Below are 15,114 nucleotides of genomic sequence, written 5' to 3' on the forward strand. Positions count from 1 at the left end.
ACATTTTATCAGAGAAGTTTGTTTTCTACCCTGTTATAAATTCGTTCAAGACTTGAAATTTTACACCAATTTTTTTTAGACATTCCTCTGTGATGATTTTTTATGAAGATTACTCTATCAACTGTTTTGTTTTTACACACTTCCTCAAAAAGACACAGTTTTATACTTCTGTGAAGAGGAAGTGGCATTCTTATAAGTAATTTTCAAAGTTCTTTTTGACAACTTAAATCAAAAATGACTGCAAACTCCTCAGAATCTTTTCAACACAAATTGATCCTCCTAGATCTATCTAAACATAAGATTCTTCGGTCAAATAAGCTAAGTCAATTGATTTGATGAAACCAAAATGAAACAAAAATGTACTTCCTAAAGCTGTAGGAACCAAAACACTACAATTCAAACCGAAGTATGGAAAATCCACACAAAAATAAAACAAACTCTTTCTACCAATGTTGTTTAAGCTAGAGAGAAAGAAGACTAGTTAAAAGATCATAAATCTAAAACAAAAACTAACTCCAATCATATTTTCATGGAGCTGAAATTGACCTTAGAAAACTGGTCTCTTTAATTGGACAAATGAGGAATCAATCCAAGATTCAGAGACTATTTATTATAGAGTGCCAACCAAGAACCACTTGCTATACAAAGACTTTTCCCACTTGATTATCACAACTTCCCCATAAAGCAAGTATTATTTTACCCATCTTACAGTCAAGGAAAGTTGTGTCACAGGAAGAGGGACACAGCTTGTTAGGAGTAGTGCTGTGCACAAAGCCCAGGTCTCCAGACATCAACTTTAGTATTCTAACTATACAACTCACACGAAGCATTTTTGGAAATTGTTCAGTTAGATACCACAATATTTTAAAATATTATACGCAAAATACAGTACCCTGAAACCTTGATAGAAGACTCCTTGCTAAAAAGCAGAGCTACTTAAAAAGATTGTTTCTTCTTGGCTGCTACAAAAAGGAGCATTAGCAACTAAATATTGCAGTCATCTCATGAGTCCCAAGACCTAATTATACTGAGGCTCCAAAGTACCAAACCCTTAGTCACACGGCTTCTAAATTACTCATGACAGTATCATGTACTCAAGTCACAGCTGGCCACTTCTTATGCTTATGGTCTATTCTTAAATCTGGACTCCGTTAAGAAGGATATAGAAAGATTTTCACACTTGTAGAAATAAAGGAAGATATTTCAGCATGCCTGAAGCAATGGCGAAACCACTCAAGGCAACAACAAACACCCACTTCCTGCTGAGGTAAGAAGAGAGGCATGGCAGCCAGGCCCATTAGAATTGACACCTTGTAACTGTTTGCTGCCTTTAAAAACTACACAGTATAATTAAAAACATCCTTTAAAACTCAATGTAAGAAAGTGATTTTTGGCAACTCTAATATCTCAATTCCCTTCCAAATATCTTACACCGGACAAGCCAAATCCAGGTCTTCCTAAAAGCACACAAGATGGGATTCTAAGACCAATGCTCAAATATCTGACTCAAGCTGTGGAGCCACTTAAACTAAGTAATAGACGTGTGGACCACACAACTAGCTCAGAAGCATATTTCCTTGGGCAGCAAAAACAGAAAAATCATGTGCTTTTATGGACAAACAGAAAGGATTCTAAGAACTTTACTGAAGGCATTCTATCAAGTAAGAGTGGAGGCCTTCCGTGGGGCACAAAGGTGGCAGGAAGAAGTGAAAAGAAAAATAGTTTCTAAAAAGAATGTATCACTTAAATAGGTGCCCTAAGAAAATGCTAAAGTAGGTCAAGCATGGTGGCTTATGCCTGTAATCTCAGCACTTTGCAAAGCCGGGCAGATCACTTGATTCCAGGAGTTCGAGACCAGCCTGGGCAACGTGGTGAAACCCCATCTCTACTAAAAATACAAAAATTAGCCAGGTGTAGTGGCATGCACCTGTAGTCCCAGCTACTCAGGAGGCTGAGGTGGGAGACTCAACTGAGCCCCGGAAGTCGAGGCTGCAGTAAGCTATGATCACACCACTATACTCTAGCATGGGTGACAGAGTGAGATCCTGTTTCAAAAAAAAAAAGAGAGAGAGAGAGAAAATGCTAGAGTTTCATAGTTTCTAGTTTTGTAAGAGGACTCTCTTTTTAAACATAACCACAATATCATATTCACACTTTAAATTATCAAATATCCAGTCAGTATTCAAATTTCCCCAATTATCTCAAAGAAGTATGCTTTTTTAAGTTTGTTTAAATCAGAATCCAAATCTATTCACTGCAATTAGTCTGAATGTATCTTAATTGCCTTTTAATTTATGGATTTATATTTTCTCTCCAACTTTTTTTTCCCTCTTATAATTGATTTTTCAAAGAAATGAGGTCTTTATTTTTCTGTAGGCTTCCCATAGTTTGGATTTTGTAATTTCTTATTTAAAAAATATGTATAAGATTAAAAACAAGTCATCTCTAGTTCCAACAATCCCACTCCTGGGTATCTACCCACAGGAAAAGAAGTCATAAGAAAAAGATACTTGCACACGCATGTTTACAGCAGCACAATTCACAATTGCAAAAATACAGAACCAGCCCAAATGCCCATCAATCAATGAGTGGATAAAGAAAATGTGGTAGATACATACCAGGGAATACTACTCAGCTGTAAAAAGGAATGAAATAATGGCATTTGCAGCAACCTGAATGGAATTGGAGACCATTATTCTAAGTGAAATAACTCAGAAATGGAAAAACAAACATCATATGTTCTCACTCATTAGTAGGAGCTAAGCTATTAGGACAGAAAGGCATAAGAATGATACAATGGGCTTTGGGGAATCGGGGAAATGGTGAGAAAGGAGTGAGGGATAAAAGACTACACATTGGGTACAGTTCTTTAGTGATGATGGGCGCACCAAAATCTCAGAAATCACATTAAAGAACTTATTCATGTAACCAAACATCACCTGTTCCCCAAAAACCTAAGGAAATAATTTTTTAAGAAGGAAAAAAAAAGTCATCTTTAAACCTACTACATTATTCGATCAATGGCCTACATCACCAAACCATCTAGGTCCTTTCAATGAAGTCCTTGCTACTCCAAAATACATGTTTGTTCACAAAATACTGCCATGGTACCTCATGCAACATTCTGTTCAAGCCAGGGGTATCATGGACACAGAAGCGCCCATAAGGCAACACCTTACTTTAATGCTTCAATACTTTTTGGAACAAAGCAAATACAAATTAATTTGAAAAGGTCATATGCAACAAATGGAAACAATGAGTTTTGCTTAGGCACAAATTCATCCATTCAAGTTTTCCAGCAGAGGGCATGTAGTACCTCTCAAAGAACTCAACTGAGAAAAATGTGTTAATATGCAAACACCTCTCCTATCCAGTTTGCAAATTGGATATTTCCTTACCTCCTCTTCCTACCTAACATGAACCCTATGACTCAGTAAATTTAGTCACCAGGTTACCTGAGAGGTACACAACACATCACTCACCTAGGTTCCACCCACATCTGCTGCTTGGATCATTCCTTTCCTTAAGTACCACGTAGACTCCCTCCAGCTCCCTTCTTAATGACTCTGCCCATCTCTGACTCCTGAAGTCCCTAATCAATACCCTCTAAGCATAGTCTAAACCTGCACTATACCTGGATTGATAACTGTTTAATATGCCACATGAATTCAATAAACGTTAAAGAGGGCCTTTCATGTGCAAGGCATTCAATATCATCTAACTAGACTGTGAGCTCCATGGGGAAAATGGCCTCTTGTGATACTGCACCTATTTCAAGAATCCTAATGTGTGATGGCTAAGAATGTGCACCTTGGGGTTGCCCAGATGTGACTCCCAGAGTCATGCGACCCTCAAAAAAATTACTCGACCTGTCAGTTTTCATTTTTCTTCCTTTTTTTTTTTTTTTTTTTTTTTTGACAGAGTTTCACTCTTGTCGCCCAGGCTGGAATGCAATGGCACAATCTCGGCTCACTGCAACCTCCGCCTCCCAGGTTCAAGCGATTCTCCTGCCTCAGCCTCCCAAGTAGCTGGGATTACAAGCGCCTGCCACCATGCCTGACTAATTTTTGTATTTTTAGTAGAGATGGGGTTTCACCATCTCTAGCCATCTCTCTGGCCAGGCTGGTCTCTAACTCCTGACCTCAGGTGATCTACCTTCCTCAGCCTCCCAAAGCATTACAGGCATGAGCCACCGTGCCAGCCTCATTTTCCTCATCTTTAAAATGAAATGATAGCCATCCTCTCATAAAAATATTAGGATTAAATCATATAAAGTATGATTCTTGTCTCCTTGTTCCCAATTCTTTCTGTCTGGTTTCTATTTTATTGCGCCTATTCTTACCTGTCTTTCCCTTTTGTGGAGAAGGGGAGAGCAGAAAGCCCCAGCAGAGCTATGCTGTATCATTGCTATGTAGATGGAGCTCATTAAACACTCCTTGATCACTTGAATACAGAAGAGATCCACTCCCACAACATTTAGGGTCAATATTTCCTGTCCCCTAGTGTCACCTTGATACTTCCCCTGAAAAGAAATGGAACTGAGAATTACGTACAATGCTAACCATCCTTACAACCAAAAGCACAGTTTAAAAAGAGGGAAAATATAACCAGAAAATAGGACAATATGTGATCTTTTATCTTTTCATAGGGCAGAAAATTTTCTCTTAATTTTGTTTGAATGGAAATTTGACATCCCAGCGTAAAATGAAAGCTGTTTATAGAAGTGTTTCTCTTTTGTTTGTTTGAGCACTTTATGAGTAAAAAACATTTGAACATGTACATATACAGACACATATACATATTTATATTCATTCACTTAACAAATATTTATTGAGCATTTACGATGTGCCTTACCCTGTTCTAAGTGCTGAAGATACAGCAGTGAATGAACCAAACTAACAAAATAATCTTTGTCCTGTTATCTATATCTTAACCACACATAAGTTTGGGGTTTTTAAATGGGGGGAGTAAAATATATGGTATGAGGGATTTGCATGGTGGAGGAAAATAAAGAAAGGCAGACAAGAAATGTGGAGTAGGCATTTTAAACAGTGTGGTCAGAAAGGGACTCACTGAGAAGGTAACATCTGAGGAAAGACCTGAAAGAGGTAAAGGCGAGCCATGCAGATATCTAGGGAGGAGCTGCACAGGGAGCAGGAACAGCAAGGGTCCCCAGGCAGGAGCGCAGCTGGCATGTTCACTAAACAGGAGGAGGCCAGTGGGGCTGGAGCCAAGGAGCCAGGAAGAGATGGACAGCAGACAAGGCTGGACAGGTGAGTGGAGGAGCTCAGTGCAGAAGTCACTCTAATGACCTCAGCTTTCACCTGGGTGAAACTGGAAGTTTTTGAGCAGGAGTGACAAGTTCTGAGTTCCATCACTCTGAGAGCTACATTGAGAGTAGAGTGTAGAGGCCAAGGTCAGATGGAGGAAGACCAGTCAGAGGCTGCTGTAATAACCCAAGTGGTGATTTGGCCAGGTGGCAGACACTGAAAAATACAGCCAAAAAGATGACATGGTACTAGCAAATAAGATGTACTAAAACTACATAAAAATTAAAAGTTTAAAAGAATGATTTAAAAAAATACGAATTCTAATATTCTCTTTCCCAAACTCCAACTCAATAAAGCATTGTGTTCATCCTTGGGGTGTACGCCACACCTACTTTTGGAGGCCACTGTTTAACAATAATTGGTTGGTTGATTTGCCCCGGCTGACCTGAACGTCTGCCTGGCTTTCTGTCTTCAGACTTCTCTTACGCTCACTTTCCTTTTTCCTTATCTTGCCAGTCTTAGACACCAAAACAAGTCTCCACAGAGACTAACCTTACAGAGGCTGGTGATTACATGTAGGAATTTTCTTCCTTTCTTGAGAAAGTCTATGGTCACCATGTCAACTGCACCCAACTCTGGGCCAACCCTTGAGAAATAAACTTGGTAGATGTACATGTTATTTGGGTTCAACAAAACAGGATTTTGCCTGGGAGGACCCAAGGTATTTGCTAAAGCAGCACCTCTGAAGAAGGCTAAGGTGGGCCTCAGCTCACAAGAGACAAGCGTGGGCTCTGTAAGGATTGCTCCCTTTAGCCTGTAAGAAGTTCAAGAGGATTCTTCAAGGACCACATTGAGAACAGCCCCGGGGTTCTGTGTCCCCACAGCCAGGCTCCTGGAGATTCCAGAAGATAACCTTCTTGGGGAAAGGACTCCTCACCCTTAGACAAAAAGGATGTGTTTACCAAACCTGGGAAATTTTAAAGCTGCTACCAACACACTTGGGAGAAAATCAGAAGTTCATAAAAGGCAAATACTTTTTGAAATGAGATTCCACAAGGTGAGAAAAGACTGACATTGAAATATGTGAGGAGCTATCTTAGAATGTTAGAGCTTGGAAGAATTTAGAGAATTTTCTGCCTGTTCCCATTTTGACAAAGAAACGAAGGCCAGGATTTACCCCAAACCATACGACTGTTAAAAGAACCATGAGTAGAATCCACGTCTTCTGATTCCCAATCTGGTGTTATTTTTAAAACAAACTAAAGCAAAACAAAATTTTTAAAATAAAAAAAGCAAAACTTTTAGAGAGGTTAGAATCGTGATTAATTTCCATATCTAGGCTCAAACAGATGTTTCCACAAGTCTCTCTAATTTTACTAAGAGCTCTGAAAGTTCTCTTAGGGGAAAATGGTCTTCTGATATAAAAGATATCCTAGAAAGTTACGCTTGGATGCTTAAGACTCCCCGGGTTGGGAGCAAGGGGACTCTAAGCAAACAAAAAGCAAGAAATGCAAACAATTATTGACTTAGTAATCCCTGAAACAGCCCAAAGGTGGACTATGTATTTATTTGCTTAGCTCACTTTATAGAATACTAGATAAATTTTAAGTTTTCAAAGGACGAGGCAAGTGAAAAGATCCTTAAAAATTATGAATATCATAATTACAAGCTGGATTCATGAATCATTAACTTCAACCTCTTAGGCTACCAACATATTTACAAACATAAACACTGATAAGGGCAAATACCTGCACTCCCAACCTCTGAAAGCAGCCAGAGCTAAATAATATGTTGGTTAAAAGGTTAAAAAGGAGTAATCTATAAAGTGGGTAATCTTAGGCCAGGCGCAGTGGCTCATGCCTGTAATCCCAGCACTTTGGGAGGCCAAGGCGGGCAGATCACATGAGACCAGGAGTCTGAGACCAGCCTGGCCAACATGGTGAAACCCCATCACTACTAAAAATACAAAAATTAGTCGGGCATAGTGGCGCACGCCTGTAATCCCAGCTACATGGGAGTCTGAGGCACAAGAATTGCTTGAACCCTGGGAGACGGTCGGCGGGAGTTGCAATGAGCCCAGATTGCACCACTACACTCCAGTCTGGGCAACAGAGCGAGACTCTGTCTCAAAAAAAATAAAAATACAGAACAAATAGGGTGGAGAATAGGAATTAGTCCTAAGTCATTGATATTGATTAAAATCCTTCTCTGGAACCTGAAGCTGTTTGACTTTGTTACCTGGAAAGCCTTATTAGAGCTCATCTGCAAATACACCCTTCATAGCCACATCTGTAAGAAAGACTATAACACAAACCATATGAAGAGCGTCGGTCTCCATTACAGGCACCAAGTCACAGAAGGGAGAGGGCAGAGCTGAGGCACCACAAAGGCCTCCAGTCCAACCACTTCATTTTACAAAGAGAAACCTGAAGCCTACAGAGGTTAACATGTCTTCCCAAGAGTTGGCTAATATACAACATATGTCACTTCTCCCTTCCCGTATACCCATAGCAAACACTGGTAATCAATCACGCTTTCTCAGATCCTTGACTGCCAAGAGTCAGAATGTTTCTATCAGATTACACCTGCAACCCCTGGGCAGCTCAGAACTGAGGTGTGAGATAGAAGGTGTTTCCCAACTCTGCACAAAGTCATAAAACAATCTTTGTAATCCCCGCACCACTGTAGACTCAAAAGAGAGTGAGTAGTCTGCTAGTCAAACTAGTTTACTGTCACTATCAAGCCTGTGGTGAGCAAACATGGAATCTATGTGTATATATGATGACCACATATCTAGGCTTACCCAGGACAGTCCTGGCTCACATCTGTTTGTGGCTTCATGTTGAGTAGTATCACCTATGATTCTCAAAAGGATAAAAATGATATAGTCATTCTAGTTCTAAGCAGTTCCTAATCATTCACAAACATTTATAAATGTTGTTTGTTTCACACATGATGCATCAGAAAAAAAAAAAAAAAACACTTAACCAATCACCAGTTTTATCATACAAAGGGGCTTTCAAATAATACTAAACCCAACTAGTTTTCAAGAGGGACTCAGGGACCACTGTCCAAGCCCATCTTTTTTATATATTGAGCTTCAATATGAAATTTCTTTGGGGGAAAAAAAGGAGTGTCACAGCTTAAACAAGTTTGGAAACCACAGAATTATCAGATCTCTGTAGCTCTGCCTGTTTTTACATTATTTCATGTTATACTTTAGCCTATAAAAATTCACATTATCTTGTAGAAATACAAATCTTTTTAAAGAATCTTTCATTCCTGTTTCTGGTACAATTTGTGCCTTTTTATTTTATATTTACTCTCTGTTTAAAGCAAAAGAGGAAGTAAAAAGTTGAAATCTTAAAAAAAAGAAAGAAAGAAAAGAAAAAGAAAAAAAGCTGGTTCCATCAATCCAGAGCTAGAGCTTATGTGCTAGTGCTGGCTAAAGAGCCAATCATATATCTAAGAGAAGAATAAGTTTATTTGGAAAAGTCACTGGTGTAGAGAACACAGATATCAGTTATGTGCACAAATAATGATATTATCACATGGAAAGTTTAAAAAATTTACCTGGCTACCCAGACAGAAGACTAGAAGGAGACATCCCAAAATGTCAAGAATAGTTATCTCTGCATATAGAGGCTTCAGATGGTTTTAAAAATTTTTGGTTTTGCTCCTCTAGTTTTCTGATTTTCCTATAATAACTGCGGTTCATTTGTTTTATATATATACACACATATATGAAAAAAGTCACTGAACTACCAACACATCATTCGCCGGGGTGGAGAGGTGGAGAGGCTAATGGGAAAAGCCAGATATAAGCCAGGCAGGGGCAGAGGCCTCAAAGCAGCTCCTTACTCTGTACAGAAATGGGTCTGGCCCAAGAGGCAGAAGGAGTTCAGGGAACGCTGCTCATCCAATGGCTTCTCTGTAAACAAGAGCAGGCACCCATTAATCCTACGGCTGCACTGCCCTTTCAACTATGAAAAGTATAGCCTTGTGGTCAGAGCTCCACCTGTGCAATCAGACTGCCAGGATAGGACAACGTGCTAGATCACTTATTGGGTGTGTGACCCTAAACAGGTCAATTAGTCTCTCCATTCCTGTTTTCTCATCCATAAAATAGGAATCACACCACCACCTACCTCCTAGTGTGGCTATGAGGATTAAGACATGACTCACTGCAAAGGCCCAGTATACAATAAGAGCACAATAAATGTATGACATGATTAGGTCTCTGCCATGAAACACCAGCTTCAAGTGCACTCTCAAAACCATGTGATTGGGTCCCGAAACATCCAGAAAAGGCCCTAAATAAAGCCTTTCTTTTCCCTTCTTCTCTGATGATGACAGGACTACAGCATGGTGTCTGCTTTAAGACCAGTGCTCTAGGGAGTGATGGAAGAACAAGGGCAGCCCAATAAAATGTGTAACACGTCCCAAGGTCCCGCACTATGGGCTAGAAATCCTGCTCCCAAAGTTACACAGGATTTCTAGTCTCTTGCCACTGCCACTGCTGCCAGGCACTGCCTTTGGCAAGAAGGTAGGTGACTCAAGTGTGAACTAGGACTTGGCAAGGGAACACCAAAACAGAAGGCCTCCAGGCAGGAAGCTCCAAAAGGGCCACCTGCTGAAACAGTTTGTCTACAGGCAGCCTCCGAGATGAAAGTAGTGCTATCATTAACAAATGCAGGTAAGAATAGTGGACATTTTAAACATGCAACAGAACTTACCATCCTAGCTTCGTAACTCTGAAAATAAATTTTGGGTAGAGACCCAGGCTGAAGATACGACCATACACTTAAAATGACTACAGGGACTTTAACTATATGACATAAAGAACAACCTAAAAAAGTCAATATCAAATCATTTTCAAAAAGACTTCATGGCTATCTTTGAGTCAAAATGCCTCAGATCTTCATGTAATAAAATTTTCTTTCCCAAACTTAAAATTATCTCACTTTACCAAAAATATAAAACTCCTAATGTCCACATACAAGGAAATAATTACATTATTATATTAATGACATAGTTGAGTGTGTTCTATGTTACATAGGGTAACCAGTTCCTCCCAGTTTGCCTGGAATTTTCCCAGTTTTAGCCCCATATGCTGGGACACCAATCTGCACAAACCAGGATGGTTAGTGCCCCCTAAGACTGCAAGAAAAATGATGTGTGTCCGCTGAGGAGGAAAACAGAAGGAACACAGTTACAAAAGTTACAAATGCAGAAGTGCTAAATGCCAAGTTCGTTTGTTTGTAGTGATAGCTCCAGTTCCTTTTTTACAGTGAAAAAAAAAAAAAAAAAGACTAAAAATCACACTGGTCTCTCCCTTTTTCTTTTTACTCTTCTAAAAAAAAAAAAAGAGTTGGGAAAAAATATTTTCCTTCTCTTGTAAGATTGAGAGGTCACTGCAGGATTGACTGCTGAAATAGTGTCTGCTTCACCTAGCAAGCTCCTGCACCCAGCTTTAGCTGGACAGAAAATGTCATCATCTGTCTCCCCTGACTTTGGCCACATTTAAAGACAAATCCACACAATTTGTGTTTCAGGTTATCGACAGCAAGAGTGTGTCCTCAAACAAAAAATCCAAGAGGCCTAGCAAAAAATCAAGATTCTCTTCACAAATAGGGTATTTAACAGATGAGGTGCTGGGCACAGTGGCTCACACCTGTAATCCCAGCACTTTGGGAGGCTGAGGCAGGTGGATTGTTTGAACCCAAGAGTCTGAGACTATCCTGGGCAACATGGTGAAACCCTGTGTCTACAAGAAATACAAAAATTAGCCAGGTGTGGTGGCTCATGCGCCCATAGTCCCAGCTGCTGGGGAGGCGGAGGTGGGAGGATCGTTTGAGCCTGGCAGGCCAAGGCTGCAGTGAGCCATGATGATACTATTGAGTCAGAGTGAGACCCTGACTCAAAAAAAAAAAAAAAAAAATTGGGGAGGGAGAAATTAAGAAGTGGTTGTTTTACTAGAAGCTGAATGGAGAGCAAGGCACTCCTGCACAAACTCTAAGGCAGGGATTCCAAGCAGGCAGCTCCCTACCCACAATGATGGAGCAAAACTCTTCTAGTAGTGGTCTAAGCAAATGGTTTTAAAAGTTAATCTGTGAGGTTAAGAACTGACTTCTAAGAATTGAGTCTCAAACAGAAAAGGTAAGACTATATAAGGCAAGAAAGACCACACACTTACTTCCTGGACCTAAAGCTACACAGAAACCATCGTTGCTCACCACCAACTCCACCCAGGCCACTTCCCCACCCCATCTCTTTCTGACTTTGCCCCAAGATAGACTGGCCATTTTCAGAAGTTCTTGAATCTTAAAATGCCTTAGGTTCTTTTTATGTATCCGGAGATATAACCAAATAAAGGTTGTGAGACTCTTCCTTTCTCTCCATACTCGTACTGGTTTATTGGGGGAAGAAAGGAAATATACTTGGAAACATTTTTTTTTGAGGCAGGGTCTCACTCTCTCGCCCAGGCTGGAGTGCAGTGGCACCATCTCGGCTCATTGCAAGCTCCACCTCCCGAGTTCATGCCATTCTCCTGCCTCAGCCTCCCGAGTAGCTGGGACTACAGGCATCCGCCACCACGCCCGGCTAATTTTTTGTATTTTTAGTAGAGACGGGGTTTCACCGTGTTAGCCAGCATGGTCTCCATCTCCTGACCTCGTGATCCGCCGGTCTTGGCCTCCCAAAGTGCTGGGATTACAGGCGTGAGCCACCGTGCTCGGCTGGAAACATTTTAGAAGGCAACATCTTTGAAATTCCTGCTCTGATAAGCCCTGAAGAATAACTTCCTTTCTTTCTAAGACCAAGTCACTAGGGTTGATCTTGATCTGGAAGAGATGTGTTCTTGTAACGCTTTCAACACATCCAGTGAGATGATGGAGCTTTCCTATGCCAACTCTAGCAGAAAGTACAAGCGCCTGGAAGGCAGGAGACAGGAGCTAGTCCCAGTCCTGCAGGCCTGTAGCTGGCATTCTTTGAGGAAGACTTGCTTCACTTCTCCAGATCTGTTTTGTCATTTAGAGAATGAAGGGTTTGGGCTAGATCATCCTTAGAGTCCTTACAACTCTAAACTTCCATGTGATGTTCTTTCTTATACGTGATAACAACAATACCTATTAGAACCATTCTTTGTACTTTGAAGATCTAGGGATTAACAGACAAGTACAGCAACGTGTACTAGCAAAGATGACAGGCCCAAGACACGCTAAAACTATAAGATTTAAAATAAGCAAATGTCTAACAGTTGGCAAAGTATGTGACCAAAAGGTGAAGGAAATCCTGATATCAACTTACACTTTTAAATGCTCTGGAACCAGTGAGAACAAATACATTCATCACAAGTACCAGCTGCTCTTCCTACTAAATTTAACAATAACGTGAATTTTAACTCAGTGATTTCCCCATCACCAACCTCGCCAAACACCTGTAAATATTTAGGGGAAACAAGCTAAAAAAAAAAAAATGGAATCTACAAGGCGGGAGAACAAATCATTGCAAATCATTGTGGTGACGGACTGCATTTCAGCTGCAAGATGTTCTGACTGGATACTAACTGGAGAACGCAAGGCAGCAGATGCAACCCATGGATAAGTCTGAGGTATTTAATACCAAGGGCTGGCACGTCTGACCCTGTGGTCAAAGTCAAGATTGCCTCTCTACCTACCAGGACCCCAAAACAAAGTTCCTTTCACTACCGATGAATAAACGGGGGTGGGGGTGGGGGTGGCAAGCCGTTTCCTTTTTTCGCGAAAAGAGCTGCAAAGAGTTTTGTCATGCAACTTGGTTTGGTAACTGTTAGTGTCAATGTAAGAGCAACAGAGTCCGCGAAGGTGGCTGTTACCATTCCACAGACCTGCGGCAAGGACTGTCAATCCGATTCAGCAAATAACCCCACCTCTCCAAGCCAGGACTCCAGAGCTGCCCTGTGTGGTATCTCAGCAAGGAAAGCCAACAAAGCTGGTGGACACAGGCAGACCGTAGCCCACCGCCTGTGAGTGGAGACTCCCAGCCGACTTGACCTCCTCCTCGGAGGGACCGGCCCGATCTGAAAGGGCGGTCTCCAAGGGTCCCCATCCCGCACCACGCACACAGCCGGGGGCAACTAAAGAGGAAGTCGGGATGTCACATCCAACGGATAAAGACAGCCCCGCCACACAAGAGCCGCATTCTGGGCAGGACTCCTGCTAGGCTTGGGAAGGGGTCCCAGTCTGCGATCCTTTCTCCCTCTACGTGCAGCGTCCTCCTCCCGGGGGCGCCGGCCGGTGGCGCCCACTCAACGCGGCGCGGTGGGAGTCCCGGGAGCACCCCGAGCCCCCGGCCCCCTCCCCGGCTCCGCCGGGCCCGCGGCCGCCGCACTCGCGCACCCCGCGACCCAGCTGCCCAGCGCCCGCGGGCCCTGCCCCGGACTCGGGCACGCAGTTCCGACGGCCCAGGGCGGGGACGGCGCCGCGGAGGGGAGCTGCCGCCGCGGGCTCTCGGAGGCACCGGCGGCCGCGCACACTCCTCCCCTTCGCCGTGAGTAAACAGCTCGCGGGCGCGCTCCAGCCGCGCCCCCATCCCCCCGCCGGGCTCCGCGCCGCCCTGCGCCCGCGCGTCCCGCCCGCCGGCGCCGCCGCCCCCTACCTGGTCGGTGAGTTTGAGCACTGCCATTCTTCCGCTCCTTCGCGCGCACACACATGCAGGTCCCCGGCCCGCAGATGTCACGCCGGGAGCCGGGGAAGCGGAAGGAATTGCCAGGGGAAGGGAAAAAAATCTGGCTCCCGAATTTGACAGCCCTCCCCCTGCTCCTCCTCTGCCGCCACCTCCTCCCGCTGAGAGGCTGACACTGGCTAGTGGGGTTTGCAGCCGAGCCCGCCCGCCTTTCCACAGGAAGTACCGGCTGCTGCCAGCCGGGCCGCCACTGACATCACCGCGCGCTGGCTTGCTCGCCGCCCGCCGCCTGGGCCGACGCTGCCTCCTGCCGCCCGCAGCCGCGCCGCGCAGCCCGGCCCCCGGCGCTGCCCCCGCGCCCGCACCGGGACGCCGCCTGCCTTCCGCACCTGCACGTGGCGCCCCGCCCGGCCGGCCCCGGACCCCTGGTGGATCGCAGGCCTCCCTGATGGGTCTGACACACACGGGTGGGGAAGCCCGCGGGGACACACCCCGAGGGGGCAGGAAAGGCTGTCACTCACACCCCGTCCACTTTAACCGGGGAGACGGGGTCACGCCCCCTTCCCCTAACCCAGAATCAGATGGTGGCAGCGCCCCGACGATCCCACCTCGCCAGGGACTGCAATTCCGATGCTCTCTTTGTTTAATGCCAGGAGGCAGTGGATTCTTTAGAGGGTGTTTCTCAAACATTTATGGGTGGAGGGAACCGAAACTCTGACCCTTCCACCTTGTTCTCCAGCCATCTTCCAGCTAAACACACACACACACACACACACACACACGTGCACACACACATACTATTGTTAAATTCGAACACCCTGGGTTTGGTTTTGCTGGTGGGGGTGGAGTGGAGTTCCTGGAGAAGCAAAGCAGTCCTAAATCACCAAGTTGATGGGGCTTTTGGGTGTTCCCACCAGTCCTTACTGATTTCTACAAAACCCCAAGTTACCAAGCTCTTCAGTAAATAGATGACAGCTGTCAAACACCATGGGCTGCAGACACAACGGTCATATTCGTAAGCATAGTAACTGTTGATAGTTCTGGAATTTGGAGCAAACACTTATTCATTGAACAGCTATGTACTGAGTCCCTACCTTGTTAGGCACTGGCTAGGCACGGGAATAAACAGAGAGCATAAATAAGATACCTGCTCTCAGAAGATGCCAACATAAACCACATA

The 15,114-nt window shown here is 43.6% G+C and overlaps 1 protein-coding gene across 6 annotated transcripts in view; it reads right to left on the bottom strand.

The window, feature by feature from the left end:
• LOC105468161 (ankyrin repeat domain 44) overlaps window positions 1–14,154 on the bottom strand; it is a 325,806-nt gene extending 311,652 nt beyond the window's left edge. For 5 of the 6 annotated variants that reach the window (XM_071073123.1, XM_011718206.3, XM_011718203.3 and 2 more), the window contains exon 1: window positions 13,908–14,154. In XM_071073123.1, coding sequence (XP_070929224.1) covers window positions 13,908–13,934 — 27 coding nt within the window. In that variant the 5' untranslated portion in view covers window positions 13,935–14,154. The remainder of the gene's footprint in view (window positions 1–13,907) is intronic. The other variant, XM_071073124.1, reaches the window with a different exon arrangement.
• Window positions 14,155–15,114: the final 960 nt, after the last annotated feature.

The sequence above is a fragment of the Macaca nemestrina genome, chromosome 11, assembly GCF_043159975.1.
Source record: "Macaca nemestrina isolate mMacNem1 chromosome 11, mMacNem.hap1, whole genome shotgun sequence".
Classification (NCBI taxonomy): Eukaryota; Metazoa; Chordata; class Mammalia; order Primates; family Cercopithecidae; genus Macaca; species Macaca nemestrina.